General features: G+C 40.7%; 1 protein-coding gene across 2 annotated transcripts in view; it reads left to right on the forward strand.

Annotated features, from left to right (window-relative positions):
- Positions 1-1,110: 1,110 nt before the first annotated feature.
- The window catches only part of cbl (Cbl proto-oncogene, E3 ubiquitin protein ligase), a 38,277-nt gene continuing 23,478 nt past the window's right edge, over positions 1,111-15,909 (forward strand). Inside the window, exons 1-2 of one of the 2 annotated variants that reach the window (XM_017433370.3) lie at positions 1,111-1,967; positions 7,652-7,899. In XM_017433370.3, coding sequence (XP_017288859.1) covers positions 1,821-1,967; positions 7,652-7,899 — 395 coding nt within the window. In that variant the 5' untranslated portion in view covers positions 1,111-1,820. The remainder of the gene's footprint in view (positions 1,968-7,651; positions 7,900-15,909) is intronic. The other variant, XM_017433371.3, reaches the window with a different exon arrangement.

Here is a 15,909-nt window from a genome sequence, read left to right on the forward strand (position 1 = left end):
TAAAGAGAAGATATGTCCTGGTCTGGTTGGAATGATTACAGCACTTGGTAATTGTATTACTGTAGCACTAGCACACTGGTTTTGTGTTTTGCTGTCGCTAATGTTTGACCGGCCTTGGTGGAAAGCTCATTATAAAACACTCTTGTCCCCTTTTCTTCCAATATGGATGATATGTTTATTTAAAGAAAAACACGGCTGATGCCATGCGTTTTTGGACTGATGACACAGCATGCAGCATACGCAAGGTGTTGAGAATGTGAGGCTTCAGCATGTAAATGGTACACAAATGCTACACACAGCACCTAGCAAGATGGCTGCCACAAATCTCGCCTGGCACTGTCAGTGGTCAGTGTATTTGTTTCAGTGTGCGACAATAAAACTCCTATTCAAAACGTGTCACCAAACACACAACAAACAAAGAAGTGAGTCAAACTGGTTGTACCATCTTGTCAACATTAGCCAAGACAACAAGGGCTATAATTCAGTCAGTTTTACAGATGTTAAGTTAAAATTTGGTGTGGTAGTAGCTGAGAGTCATCATCAAAATGTTCTCTGAGCATGACCACATCTCACAAGATCTCACAATATCATATAAGACTGCAAACAGCATTATGTTTGCTCTAAATATTGATAACTTTGTCCCTTTCATTATAAAAAGATGTTTGTCTAAAACGCTGGCATGAAAGGCAGTGGGCAATATGCATTCCCTAATGGATACCTAAACCTTTAGTTTATTAACATTAACCTTCAGGTTTGTTTTTCATGTGTTGTGGAATGGTTTTGAACATTAAACAAGTTTTGTTGTGGCCCTGGGCATTTGTTTGAACTGGAACAATTAATTTCCTAATTGAAACATCTAATTACAAGATAAAACTGACCTTTCTTCAAACATTTCACCTCACCCTCACCTTTGACAAAGCATCTTTTGTTTGTTTCTGTCTGTGCTTCTGTCTGCGCGCTCCCGACAGTGTTCATTGGTCGTGAACGCGCGGAGAGAAGGCGTGGCCAAAGGGTGGCGGTGGGGTGTCAAACGGAAGGGGACGTACAGGAAAAGAGAAGGCCGCACGACATATACGTCACTGGAGGGGNGCGTGGGGCGAGGGGGGGGGGGGAGCAGTACATACTGAGCAATGTTGTTTAATTCCCACAATTATTTATTCATCCCTGTTCCCGTTTGGGACCGCGAAGCCCTCGCAGTTTGAAGTGCGACTTCCTCTCAAGTCATCGGTGACGGGTGTCTGTCGTGAGTGCCGCGCGGCACCCGCAGCTCTTGTCACACAGCCGCTGAACTTCCCGTCAAGACGCGGCGCACAGGCGTGAAAGAGCTGCTGCTGGTGACAGAAAAAGGGGAACGACATCGTGGGCTGTCAAGACGAGAGGACGCACTCGAGTCCACACGGCGTCTGGACGGAGAAAGGGTGCCATTGTCCTCCAGCTGAGGGCGAGCAGAGACGGTTCTGGTGCTCCGCTAATTAGCCTGCGTTGCTCCCTGCAGAGAGAGAGAGAGACGGAGAGCAGGGCTCCCTCCCTGCGCAGGGTGTGAGTCAGTGGGCTTGTTTGAGCCACTACCTGGACATTTAAACTCATTTTAATTCCACCGATGGGATCCTTTAGTAAATAGCCCCCGGTTACCTTCGGCTACCCCCCGTCGGACCGTGGCTCGGATTTGCCTCTCGGGCGCTGTCCTCGCCGGGGGGTACGGGATCACCACCGCCCGGGTAAAGCTAACTCCCCAGGCGGCGGTTCGGTCTCCCTGACCCTTGCCCTGCCTCGCCTGTGTCACCCGCCGCTCTGGCCGACCCTAACCGACTCCGAACATCATGGCAGGGAACCTGAAGAAAGGCGGGGGGATCATCGGAATGATGAAGGATGCCTTCCAGCCACACCATCACCACCTCCACTCCCATCACCAGCCCGGGGTCGTGGACAAGAAGACGGTGGAGAAATGCTGGAAGCTGATGGACAAGGTTTGTCACATTTAGCAGCACCTAAGCTTTAGCATTTAGTGTCCAGGGTTACTCGTGGCTAACTAGCTAACTAGCAAAGAGCTAGCTAATCATCGCTGGCTGCAAGTTGCTAATGTTAGGTTAGCTAGTCAGCTGGGAAAAGACGCACTGAGCTAATTTTTACAAACTAACTTTATTATTTATCGCTTTATGTGCCAACTCTTTAGAGGGGGGTTCTTTAAACCAGCCTAACTTTTACATTTGTCCAAAAATCAGGATGAACAGACTGTGTTGCTTAAATACATCTGTTTGCAAGTGAAGTTAACGCTCTGCTAATAATCAGAAAAGGCTGAAGTTGGCTTCCGATTTGACAGATGGATAAAGGGCTATTTCACTGCTTTTTCAGCACCTGGACCACATCAAATCAACTCTGGTTCAACATTTACAATACTTTGCACTTAACGCCTGTGCTACATCAAATCCAGGTTCCTTAAAACACTTTCACTTCTAACAAACTGCATTTTATTTCATCTGCAACTAGTGTAGATTAAACAACTCTAGGTTTGAGTGGTCTTAGTTCTGGGGCTTATGAACTGTGCCTGACTTTTTTGGTGTTTCACATGTTAAAAGAAATACAAAAAAGTGTTCTTTTTTTAAATTCCCATAGCTATAATAAATGTATCACATATGCTAAACTGTGTTTCTTAAAAGTCTGATTAGTGTAACGAGGCAATCCAGTCCAGATTTGACAAGTTTTAGGTAAGATTTTAAACTGGATCTGTTTTAACGTGGTGCGAAAGTCGAAAATGCAGTGAACCAGCTGTTCACCCCGCCGAATTGAAGGCTGCACACTTGATGGTAGCTTGAGCGCGAATCAGAGTAGTTGCCTCATTTTATTTGAAAACCAAGGAGGTGTAGAAACTTGTGCGTTAATTATAAAAAGCAGTGTGCTTAGTTGTACCACACAAGAGCCAGATGTCACAGGTCATGGCATAAACTGATTGTGATGCTTGCATTATCACGTCTCTTTTGCGTTGATGCTGGAAAGTCTAAACAATAGTCAGGCTGTCTTTCAGCTTTTGAAAACTGTAACAAATTGCTGAGAATAACAAAATATGTCTGTGTAACTGGGACAATTGTGCTCTTTCACGAGGAAGACTCATCTCACAACTTTACTTCTCGGAAAAAAGTCAGAAGCAGTTCGACCCCCAGTTTCCTGTGAGATTCTAAACAGCAGTTTTTGTCTCTCTTCTTCCTATTTGAGACAGTCGTTCTGAGTTGTGATAAGAGACTCACCCTAGCAAAGCCAAAAAGGAAGAAACCACATTCTGCTTTAATTTGCTCAGCTTCAGCTAGTATGTGGTTGGCTTTATCAGAAAGACAGCAGTTGACAGAAACATCAGATTTTCTCATGGGTTTTTATTTTAAATGATGCCAAGCGTCTCTAAGTTTTTCTCTCCGCCTCTACATCTGTATCTAAAAGTTTATAAACGATTCTTGAATATAAGAATATAAGACCCAATGCATTTTTATCCATTAAAATGGTTTCCAAAAACCCTTTCTGAGTTGCAACCAGAGCACAATGTGCATTAGCTTCGAAAATGATGTTGCATTTCACCTCTGAAAGCACCTCTTAGTGCACACTGTGTCGAGTTTAAGCAAAGCTCTGAGGCTAATTCTCTGTCGTTGCACCACAGTTCCCGTTTTTAAGTGTCCAATTTAGCAAAGCTTGGTCATCAAATCTTTATGATCAATTATGCTGCCTTTGGGGGCTGTTTGAGATGCTTCGACTGAAAGTACACTTTTAGGAATGCTAAAATAATGAAAGATGAAAACTGAATGTGCAAAAAAAAAAAAAAAAACTAGATGGACAGACTGCTTTTGAACATTTCATTCATTTTCGGAATAGATATGCATTTGGAATGATTTGGATTACGGAAGGACCGATTTAAAAAAGAAAAAAAAAATTTAAAAGTATCAGTCACGTTTAAAAAAAATTTTAAATCAACAATCAACCAAGTATACAAGTTCTTCTAAGTGTGGGTAAACATACGTTCAGCAATTATTATGTTTTGGTAAATGAAAAACACGTACTGACCAAAAATGTAAAAAACCGGTGCTATATAAATGTCATCAAACCTCAAGAAACTGTCAGAAGCGTTTATGAGATTACAATGTAATTTCCAGTGGTAAGTTTAACATTCAGTCTGGTTACACTTCTAGTTAGTGGCTGATGACTAGCAAACCAAATGATTGTCTTCAAGAGAAACCTGGGGAGTGTGACATGATCGAATACTAATCATTAGCTGTAGCAGAGGGCTCCAGCCCAACACATTCTTCAATTGGAGATATTTTTGTCTTGAAACAGAAAACCATGACACTAACTTATCGTGTGTGTTTGTGTGTGTACGGCTGACATTTAGAGATGTGGAACTTGCGGCCCGGTGCAAAACTTTAACAAGCGAAAAACTTCCCAAAGCCAGACCCGTACTATCAGTGACTCTTAAAACGATAAAAGAATTACACAGAAGTTGGTCAGTTTCATCAAACTGGATGATCCACCTTATAATTTTCATCTGAAACATAGGATTTTTCATTTCGACAACTTATTGATACTGTTTGAGCAAAAACTGAATTGTAATATTGGTGAATCGGACAACTTCTCCAATGCCCTTTTAAGCCACAGATTTAACATAAAGCAGCACAAAAACATCTGCGGTCTGCATTGATAATTAGCAGAATGCAAGGTGCACTCCAAATTTAGGGACAGTTAATCAAACTTGTGGCTGATAGACCATCTGTTCAGTATGCACCAGTGAGGACAAGGAGCAACTCTGCAGCTGTCAGGGACGCAAATATGACAGCGTCCTATGTAACCATGTGCTACACAACAAAAATGTATACTCCTTAATATAAATTGATATTTAAGATTTATAAATCTGTATTTTCTAGTTGATCGACAACATTTACCAGGACTTAAAATGCCAAGGAATGCTTCAAAAAGTTTAATTCAAAATTGAGTTTCCTGTTATGGTTTTATGTCTGAATTGGCGTGCTGTGTTGACAAGGTCTTCCTTGAAACGGAGATATTATCAAAGAACTTCCTGGTTAAATAAATGATAAAAAATAAATACATAAATAGATTGATAATGTAATGAAGATTAAAATTTAGTTTGTTTGTTTTTTTTCCCAGATTGTATTTATCGTCTAGTGCGCTGAACCGGTAGGTTCAAATCTGCTCACGTTGTCTTAACTGTTTTAACTTTTCTCAAAGTTTATGAAACCCAGCCGACTGCCACTGGTTACGCCTGACACCAGATAAGACTGTTTGCCAAGGTTGCATCACGAGCATCATCCCCTGGCAGACTCTCGCTTGCACTGAGCACTCAGTCGAACACACGTTATTGCATGCCCGCGTACGAAGCCACAACATCTGAGCACTCCCATCTGTCAGCTTGTGTTAAAGCTTCTGTCTTGAAGTGAGAGCTCGATACCCTCTGAGCTGCGCTGCGCTCCTCCCCTGCACCTTTTACTCTCAACCCAAGTCTTTCAAAGCCAATTCTGCACCCCGCACAGACACGATACTCTTCAGTGTTTAAAGGTTAACCAGCTGAAAGAGAAGTTGGCTTTGTAGGAACTTTTCAGATGTTGGCTGTAAAAAAAAAAAATTAAAAAAAAATAAAAAGATGCAGCTGTTTGTTCATTCCCTTGATGTTTTTAGTTCCTCAATACAAATACTGACAATTTATTCTCTAATTTGGGATTGGTGTTTATGCACAGAAAAGTCCAAACTTAATGAATGAAAATGTATCTCTTTATACACACGAACTGCAATCATACCACACTCGCTGAGGTTCAAAAAACAGATCTTTGAGGAAAATAGCAGAACGTTATATACTGCAACTTGTACAAAGAAAAAAAAAATCCAAGATAAAATCACAAATGATACTTTGAATTTTACACAGCTGTACAGGAATTAATGCAAATGAGATAATTCTACATTTCTGGAACTTTTATGGATGCCTGTGAGTGACACTTCTTTTAACTTTCGATTTAGAGTAATGAATACTCAATAAGCCTGAGGCAGAGACCTGGGAAGAAACAACTAATTTAGCTGTGGCAGCCATGAATGGAGTTTACCTCAAAAATTAATCAGCTGTATATGTAATCAAACAATTACTCTCTGAATATGTCATTAAGATTCGTCCAGTGGTTCCAAAGATGTTTTGGGAACAGACAGACTCATGAACGCACACAGACACGGGCAAAAATATTCGCTTTTTGGCAGCAGGCAATAATTAACTACCACCCCTTTTGAGTTTTCTGTTTTGAAGACTTATTTTCCTACAGTGACAAACTGTTAATTGTTGTATGTGGCAGCTGCATTCAAAAGGACATTCTTCTAACTCCGTTCCTGCTACATTTCTTTCCGACACCCTTCCATGACTGATAGACAATGATTTTTAAAAAGAACGAGCCGCGTCCTGTTTCTGACATGCAGTTGTTTGGTTGCTGCTGAATCAGACTTCTCGAGTTCTTTACACTAATCGGAGTGCTGTGGCCTTTCAAAAAGAAAAACAAAACAAAACGTATTGGCGTTTTATGCCTTTTTTTTTTTTTTTTTTTTGGTAATCAAACCAGTAAGTTCAACACAAGCATATTCAGTGGTCAAAAAACGACTGCAGCCGCGTTCGTGCAGCGCGTCATGACCGTGTTCCAGGCTTTTTGGCCAGCGTCTCTTTTTAATGGTCAACGAAGTGACTCAGTCACAGCGCGGCAGTACAGTGACATGGGTGGTGAGAGGTTGAACATTACCAAAGATCAAACGCCCTTTCTCTCGAGAATGAAGTTGATTCCATCTGCTGTGGCCAAACAGCAGGGGTTCAGATAAATAATTTATAATGCCGTCTACCATTTTTTGTTCATCTTTTACAGCTCTGTTGAGTTGTGTGTGTGCGTGTGTCTCTGAAGTAGTCGAAGCGCACAGTCCTGTTTTCAGGACAACAGCCTGTGCTTCAGCTGTTCAAATTTGCATGATAATCATATTCAAATGTTAAGTAAAGAGACTTGGTGTTTCTGAGACAGAAGTGGCAGAGAGTGGCGCAGACTGAAATGGGGAAGTGTAAACACGTTGACGGCCTCTCCAAACACGCTCAAGGGCCAAACCGTGGGGACCTGCATAATGACTAATGTCCGGGTATTCAGATAAAACTGTGCACGTCTTATGGTTTGTGAAAAAAGTTGTGAAAATAAATGAAAGATGCTCTCCCAGTGAGAGCAGAAAGTCTGCATTGATAAGTGCAGTTGACAGTTTTAAACTTTTTTTTTTTTCTGTCTACTTGTGTAATAATTATTGCATCAAGAGTCAGTATGAGAAGTAATCCTTACTTGTGACTTTGTGTATTCAATTAAATAATGCACGGGCTTACAAAATGCTAAACCAGCCAACAATCTGCTATTTAATCATTTACGTGTCTTTTATCTGTGCTCACAGGAAATAGTTCAGTTCTTTAAGCTCATATAGAGTTGTTTTATAGAAAGGTCTGTTTCTATGATTGATCATTTTTTTAAATGCAAAATGTGACAGTCTTCTCATTTTTTATTTACTAACTTGTTGTTTTTTTTCTCACATAGCCTCTAAAACCAGTTTCTTATCTTCTAACTGTGTCTTGTCCCCACTCCCCCCAACTCCTCCTGTTCTGCAGGTGGTGCGGCTGTGCCAGAACCCCAAGTTGGCTTTGAAAAACAGCCCCCCTTACATCCTTGACTTGCTGCCAGACACCTACCAGCACCTGCGCACCATCTTGTCTCGCTACGAGGGCAAAATGGAGACTCTGGGGGACAACGAGTACTTCCGGGTCTTCATGGAGAACCTAACGAAGAAGACCAAGCAGACCATCAGCCTGTTCAAAGAGGGCAAGGAGCGCATGTACGAGGAGAATTCTCAACCCAGGTCAGAAAAGTGGCTGCAGAGAGTGACGTTGTCAGGGTTAGGGTGATGTTGAACTCTTTAGTAGTTCATTCTTAATGATTTCAGCTGTGAACAATGGCATCCATCTTTAGCCCTCAGGGTGGCTGCACCTCAAGATGTATGAAAACATCAAGATATGTTGCGGTTTGAGCATGTGAGCGTATGTGGTGAGCATGCTGCTCGTTCTACAGCTGCCTGCTTGTCACTTTCCTTTCTGTGCCTCTCTATCTTTACCATCTACTCCACTGCTCTGTAGCTGCTACATTTGCTAGCTCTTTGATACACAGACGCAGAGTGATCTTTCTTGGCCTGCTGGGTAATGCAAAGATCACTTTTTGTGCAGAAAAGAAGTAGCCGTTTTTTGTATGTTTTAAGAGACTCCATGCATGTTGAAATAGGTTGACAGACCATTTACAAAGAGCAGAAGTGGTTAGAAAACAAAGGCTTCAATTTTTTTATTTTTTGTGTAGCGAGGCTTTAAGCATGTACTGTAAACGGAGCACTGACTGTAACGGACTGTGATACTTGGGGAAGTAAAATGAAATCTTTATTGCGTTTCACATACTGCATTCTATCAAAAGGATTTCGAGGCATTAGTGTCAGTTGTACTTCAGTAAAAGTGTTTTATAATTATTGTCTAATGGCAATAAAAGGTTATCTTGTTCTGTTGCCAATCAAGACCGTAAACATGGACCTCATTGCATTTTTTGGTAAGAGTTGGGGCTGTACAGTGTATTGAAAATTTAATATTGCAATATCAATATATGCAATATTGGGGCTTCTTGTTTTTGTTTTGTTTTTTTCAAAATATGTTGGATTTACATTCTGCCTCCCAGTCATATATCTGACCAATCCTGCCTTTGCCCACACATGATGAGGCTGATTGTTTTGCCCATGTTTGTCTCTCTGTAGCATGGGCAAGATATCTCATTAACCAGTGGATAAGACTCCTGAAAAAATAATTTTGTGAGGTGCCTCAACAACTGTTTAACTTTTAGAGTCAATCCAATTCAGGTAGGCCGACACAGCCAACTGGACTTAGAAACACAAAAATTGCTATAACTCGGGAAATTTTACAGATACTGAGCAAAAGGTTGGTGTGGTAGTAGCCGAGAGTTCACCTCAACAAGGTGTCTTGACTGCTAAGACATCTTGCAGAAACTCACAATGTTGCATGAGATCGTGCATAACGTCATTTACGAGGTTTGACCAAATTGGCTGTTTGGCTCCATCCCTTCTCACAAGATCATCTCAGTTTAAATGCTTGTCATGAAAGATGTCAGGCGATATGCGTTTATTTCAGGAATGATGGGGGGGCCAAGGTGCTAAAACATACAGAAAGTGGATGTGTTGACAGAATAGAAGGAGAGAAGTGAGAAAGAAAAATTTTTGACAACTGATAATTGTCAATATCACAATCGTACAATTATCTTTAATATTGTGAAACCCTAATAAAAGTCAATAAACTGAGCGGGGAGATGACCTAAATGGAAGCTAAAAGTTCCTTAGTTAGGAAAGCTCTGTGAGCTCAGCAATGTGACAACGTTGCTACATTAGTTTGCTGCATTTCTGCTTTTAAGTTGTCTTGATTCAGAGAATGCCTTTTGCCAGAGTAAAGCTTTTTTAGATCAGTTAGATGTGGCCAAACATGGCTTGTGTATTGCAGTAAAACTGAATTTAACACTACTTGAAATTGATCCAAATACACTTACTTCGTCTAACTTTGGCCCACTGACCAACCCACTGATTTGAATCAATTTTTGATTCCCACAGAGAGTCACAGAACCTGCTGTGACATATTTAGCTATCTTTTTTTTGTAGTTTCTTTTAAAGGTTATAGTCTTAGCGACCTAGTTCAGCAGTACATCCTCATCTTATTACTCAGTTCCCCAATGACTGTTCTTTTTTCTCAGCTACCATAACCATAATCTTGCAGTCAGAAAATAACCAAAGAGAAGGGGAAGCTCTCACTTCAGTCCCTTCTGTTTTTTGTTGTTTTTTATCACAAGCAGATAGTTGTTTTTAGCCATTGCAACAAATTGATTGTGCGAAGATCATTTTGATCAGCACTTTATTTTTACCAAGAGGTTGTACAGGCAGAAATTCTTGCTTGAAGCTGAGGAAACGCGCACATGCACAGTAGCCAGGCATTCCACACAAAGACCACTATTGTCTGAATTAAGAAGGCAGTGGCTGCGACACTAACCAATGAGTATCAGCCAACTTAAGAATGCTATAGAATTAACCAATAATGTTGAGATGCCAGAGAGAGGCTAATGTGCGGTTAGTCTGCAACGAAGCTTAACTGTAGGGATAATCCAAATTCTAATCTGCAGAAAGAATGTTTGAGTCACTTCAGTCTTCAGGTAAACTATGGAAACTTGTTCTGCAGCTTCATTTGGTATCAGTATTTACCTAAACATCCCTGGCTGACAGTTTAAGTGAAAGATCTGTGTGTGTCTTGTACCCTGAATGCAGCACGTGTGGATTGTCTGTGTAGTGACGCTTTTCTTCCCCAGAGTTTAGACCCTCTATTTATCTAGCCCCCCTTCCACTCCCCCATGAGTCACACAGCTTGTTTAGCTTAAAATATATAAAATCTAGGTAGTATAGAATAGGCCTGGGTTTGTTAGACACTCTTGGAAATTTTATTGACTTTAGTAGCAAAGTTGCAGCGCTAGGAGACAGAAGGTCTTTACAGAGAAGAAAAGAGTGAGGTTTCATTGTTCACGGTAGAAAAAGAATGAGAAGAAAAGGGAGTCTGAGCAAGATGTAATTATTAACACAAACATCCCATATTCAGTCAGAATCAACACGACAGCGTCAGCACTTCCTCCTTGTTTGCTTCACTTACTTCCTCTTCTAACCTTGCGCAGCACAGCCCAGGCATTTTGGTTTTCGAGACGAAAAAACCCGCACATAGAAGTGTTGGTTATTATTCAGTTTGTGCTCTCCGCCCAAGGGTATTCTGTTTTTCACTTATTTTTTTTTATTTTTGGTTGATGTTAAGAGGAAGTATGTTGTTGTCTTAACTAAAAAATTATCAGGTTTGACGTGGTAGGGTGAATAGCTAGAACAATTGGTCCGTAACACATTTAAAGGCATTTAGAAGTCAAGTTAAAGCCCAATTCTTTTTTTTTTGGCTTCTTTGATCATCCTCCTAAGCCACCCTGCCACTGCATCCTGACTAAGGCTGATAGATCCTGCTGGTTATACAGGAAGTGGTGAGCTTATGAGCTGCAGGGTGATGCAGCTGCACAGCGGGACAGACTACTCTGCAGAAATTCATAGATATGAAGTCTAAGGTGCATTGTAAATATTATTCTGTGGGCCAGAGTATGAATTGAACAACTCTGTGTTGGAGTTATTGAACCTATTTTTGAAAATTCTCAATCCAACCCCCTTTTTTTTTCCACAACAAAAATGTAACATCAATTTTAGTTGTTTTATTAGGCAGCTTTTTTGATGAATGTGTGGAAAGTAGCCAAAAACATAAAATAAAATTAAAGCCTATTATTCTTTGAAGGATCACCCAATCCTTTGATGCCAGTTTTAGACTAAGATCATCTTTTGTTGAGAAATGACAGAGTTGAAACCGTTTTTGGTCAAACCTTGAGTCTCGTCTAACATTATGTGTTGTCACCCTCAGAGGATGTGTTGCGAATGATTCTCTGCTACTACCCCAGCAAATTTTAGCTTGATATCTATAAAACCGACTGAGTTATGGTCATTTTTGTGTTGGCTAATGTTTCTTAGCTGTGGCAGCCATCTTCAGTTGAATGACTCTGAAAGTTAATCACTTGTAAACGTGCATCCAATGATTACTTTCTAAGAGTTTTCGTTAAAGTCCAACCAATAGGTCAGTAGATGTTTTGCTAACAGACTCAAGTTTTAAACACAGATCTTGTGCCAGATTACCGCTATGTATGTGATGTAAATAACTCTCTGCAACAACCACATCAGGTTCTAGCACAGTATTTGTGAAACTGACTGAATTGTAGCCATTTATGTGTTTTCTAAAGTTAGTTGGTGGTCATCTTGAATCTTGGGCATTTCCTGAAAGGTTCATTAAAGTCTGTCCATCTGTCTGTGACCAAAATATTGAACCACTGAACACTACACCTGCAGAGTACTATACAGAGGGATGAAATATTTGTATCACTGTCATGTTCTCAACACATTAACTTCCTAAAAAGCAAGAATTAGTTAATCAGTTGCATAAATTTTAACATCTGAATAACAATGCTTAAACATAACTTTTAACCCATGTCGTCTTTATTAATAATTCATTATTTATTATTTTATAAAAGGAATCATTAATCAAACTGAATGAAAATCATTCACTACAGTTCCACACATCCAGTCGGAGCATTAATCCACACTTTTTACACATCGTTTCCTCCCCCCTTTTTCAATTACTTCCTATTTCCCTCCTTCCTTTTACTGACAGCATTTCCATTAGATCTTTACACAATAGAAAAATGCATTCCATACATACTTGTGTGATATTATTACAATGGTCAGCAGGAACAACTTCCTGAAGGTTTTGGTCATTCAGCCCTCCCTGCAGCTGGACTATTGTTGAGCTTTTTCATTGGTAAATTTGGTTCGTTTTTTTTTTCCTTTTTGCTTGTCACAGCAACAGTTGTTTTAGTGAAAGATCCGGTGACTGCTTGATGGAAATCGTGTTTATTTCCCTTTCCATCTCTCATTCTTTGAATGTTACTAAGCGTCATCAGAAGTTAAGCTTTAACATTCTCTTTATAAGACTTTGTTTTATTTCTCTTAAAAAAGGTAAAAGAAATGTTTTCATATGTTCATTTGAAACTCAGGCAGAATTTGCATACAATCTTGTCCTTCAGCAGGTTGGTGCTCAGTAGTCTGAAAATGACACTAAACTATTGTCTGCTGTTACTACTCATGTAGCTGTCTTTATATTTGTAATTTTATTGATTTTTTTTTTCCTGTTCTTGTATTCGTGGAAATATCAAGTCTTGGCAATGTCTTCCAGGCTAAAATTAAAATATGACATCACTGAATTAGTCGCGCATCTGCTCACAGTAAAGTGTGAAGATCTGTCTTCAATACCTGAAAATAACAGCGTGCCTCTGTGTTGTACTACTAAAATGTGCAAGTCTATTTTTTTCTTTTCCTGTTTTGGTTCAGTGAGCGCCCCGTTCTAAGTTACGACTTCCTATTCTTTGCAAATGTACTTGCCAACCACGTGAAACAAAGGTCCATCACTGAGAGCCGAGCTCTTCACTTTGACTATCTGAAAACCCATCTTATCGCTACAACAGTAACACTGTAGGAAATCTTTGTAGTACTGGATGGAGTCGTTAGGAAAGGCAGTAGTGCATTACACTGCTGTCAGATCGAATCAATTAGAGGTGAGCGTTTGCATGTCGTCCCTGTTTTGTCAGAAGCTGTTGGGAAAACTTTAGCTTTACATTTCAGCTACACTGTTCTTGCTTTTAAAATATTGTTGAAAAGTTTGAACATTTTAAATGCTTGTTGTACTGTGTCCAGTGGAACTGAAACATGCAAACTAACTTTAGGTCTTAATTTGTACTTGAGTAAGGAAATGAATAAAAAGTTTACTTTTTTCCGAACCATAATGAACTTTACAAAAAACCAATATGTATTCTTCTAATCCAGCTAACTTGACAGCCTTGACATACACTCATAACTTCTTAATTTTAGCCTTCGTTTTCATTATAAAGGAGAATTTTTTTTTCAATTTAGATCTCTTATTTACAGCCGCTAGAGTTTTAGTTTCATTGTTTTGTAACTTTGTTCCAGCTGAGAGAAACTAACAGTAAAACCTTGCTACATTAATGTTTCCTGGCAGTTAGCCGTTTGGATATGATTTGGAGTTGGGGGTAAGGAAAGAGAAGCTTTTAGCGGTTAGCCTAACAGGCAAATTGCTATCACTACTGCGAATGGAAAACCTTGTTCACACTGCAGATATTTTAGCTTCAGTTGCATGTCCTATTTTTTTTTTTTGAGCATTAAGCTTTATGTGCAGATTTGTGTGTACAGATATAGCAGAGCTTTACGGTTATTTATGTCACAGCCATGTCAACTCTTGTGTTCCTGGCACTATTATATTATGGTGATTAGTGTGACAAAACCGACTGTCTGCTCTACTTGGCACAAGAAGTACTTCCTATTGATGCACACCAAGATCAAAGAGTTCAGATACTGTGCACTCACTGATATGGCAACTGAGACAATTAAAGCAAAAATGAGCTTTTACAGTCCTTATTTATTTATTTTTTTCATAAATTGAGTAAAACATGATCTAAGATAGTGGAAAGAGCAGGGTCTTCAGTGCCAGCAGTAAGGTCTTTGACCATCACAGAGCTGGTGTTTACATTCTTTTTATATTTTAGCTGTTTGTTTCCTGAAACAATAACTTCAATAACTGAATGAGTTCACTTGCATTGTGGTGAAACCTCAGCATTTTGCAGTTCATCTTAATAACGTGACTGTTTAAAGATTAGACTGGTTTGTTGCAAACCAGGATCTAATCAGACTGGAACATCCATCCATCCGTCTTCTATCACTTCTCCGTGGTCGAGTCGTGGAGGCAACAGGTCCAGGAGAGAAACCCAGACCTCCCTCTCCCTCAGTGACTCTCTCCAGCTCCTCCTGGGAAATCCCAAGGTGTTCCCAGACCAGAGAGGATCCATAAACCCTGCAGCGAGTTCTGGGTCTGCCCCGAGGTCTCTTCCCTGTGAGACGTACCTGGAAAAACCTCCAAAGGGAGGCGTCCAGGAGTCACCCTAATCAGATTCCCAAACCACTTCAGCTGACTTCTTTCAATGCCAAGGAGCAGCGGCTCTACTCGGAACTCCCCACCTTATCTCTAAGGCTGAGCCCGGCCACCCTACGAAGAAAGCTCATTTCAGCTGCTTGTATCTGGCATCTCGTCCTTTCGGTCGTGATCCAAACCTTGTGACTATAGGTGAGGGTTAGAACGTAGATTGACCAGTAAATCGAGAGTTTTGCCTGTCGACTCAACTCTTTCTTCACCACGACCGATCGAAGCAGAGCCCTCATTACTGCAGATGAGGCCCCGATCCCTCGAGCCATCTCCCGCTCCATCCCACCATCACTCATGAACAAGACTCCCAGAAACCTGAACTCCCCCACGTGAAGCGGAGACTTATTCCCGACCCGAAGGGAGCATTGCACTCATTTCCGGTTGAGACACAGCTGACTGAAACAGCTGAGTAAATTGTGACACATGTTGTGCCAATGAGTTAACAAATTGACTGTCATGTGTACATCCTAAACTAGTGTTTTTTTGCTGATTTAATAAAAAGAAACATCCCTGTGACTGATTGACATGTGATTTAAAGGAATGTAAGGTTATGTTGGTTTATATGCTCCCTCCAAGTAGAAGAGTTGATCTGATCTAGCTGTGTTTCTGTTAATAGAATGTTGTTTAGAAAATAAACTTTTGTGGTAGTCTCTTGTTCTCCTTTGGTTTGATCTGCAGTTCTTTTCTGTGTGTGTGTGTGTGTGTGTGTGTGTTCAGAGTAGAAAAAGATAATACAGCTGCACGACAGTTTTGGCGCTACTTGTGACTCTGCATTTTAGACAGCCTCTCGTTCAGTTAGGCTGACCGGCACTAGCTGTGCAGCGGCGCGTTAGCTCACCGCGGTGCTGCCTGGCTAGCTGTGCTTCTTTATCACAACCAGCAGGAAACAGGAAGGGAGCAGCCAGCTGCGAGGTCAGAGGTCGCTATATAGCATGAGGGGGAAGAAGGACAAAAAGCTAGTGTCTAAAGAAGGTTTGGCTTTTTTCGCTGCGGTGGGGAGTGACAGTGGGATGCTACTACAAAGAAGTGCTCAAAACGCACGGGACATTCCAGAGTAGGTAACCAAAACCACCCGGTGCGGTAGTCACCCTGTAACTCTGCTGTGTCACCACTGCCATGGCAACTTCAATGGCAGCAACGGTTGTAGTGGCCGTCTCTTGAAG

This window comes from Kryptolebias marmoratus, linkage group LG2 (genome assembly GCF_001649575.2).
Source record: "Kryptolebias marmoratus isolate JLee-2015 linkage group LG2, ASM164957v2, whole genome shotgun sequence".
NCBI lineage: Eukaryota > Metazoa > Chordata > Actinopteri > Cyprinodontiformes > Rivulidae > Kryptolebias > Kryptolebias marmoratus.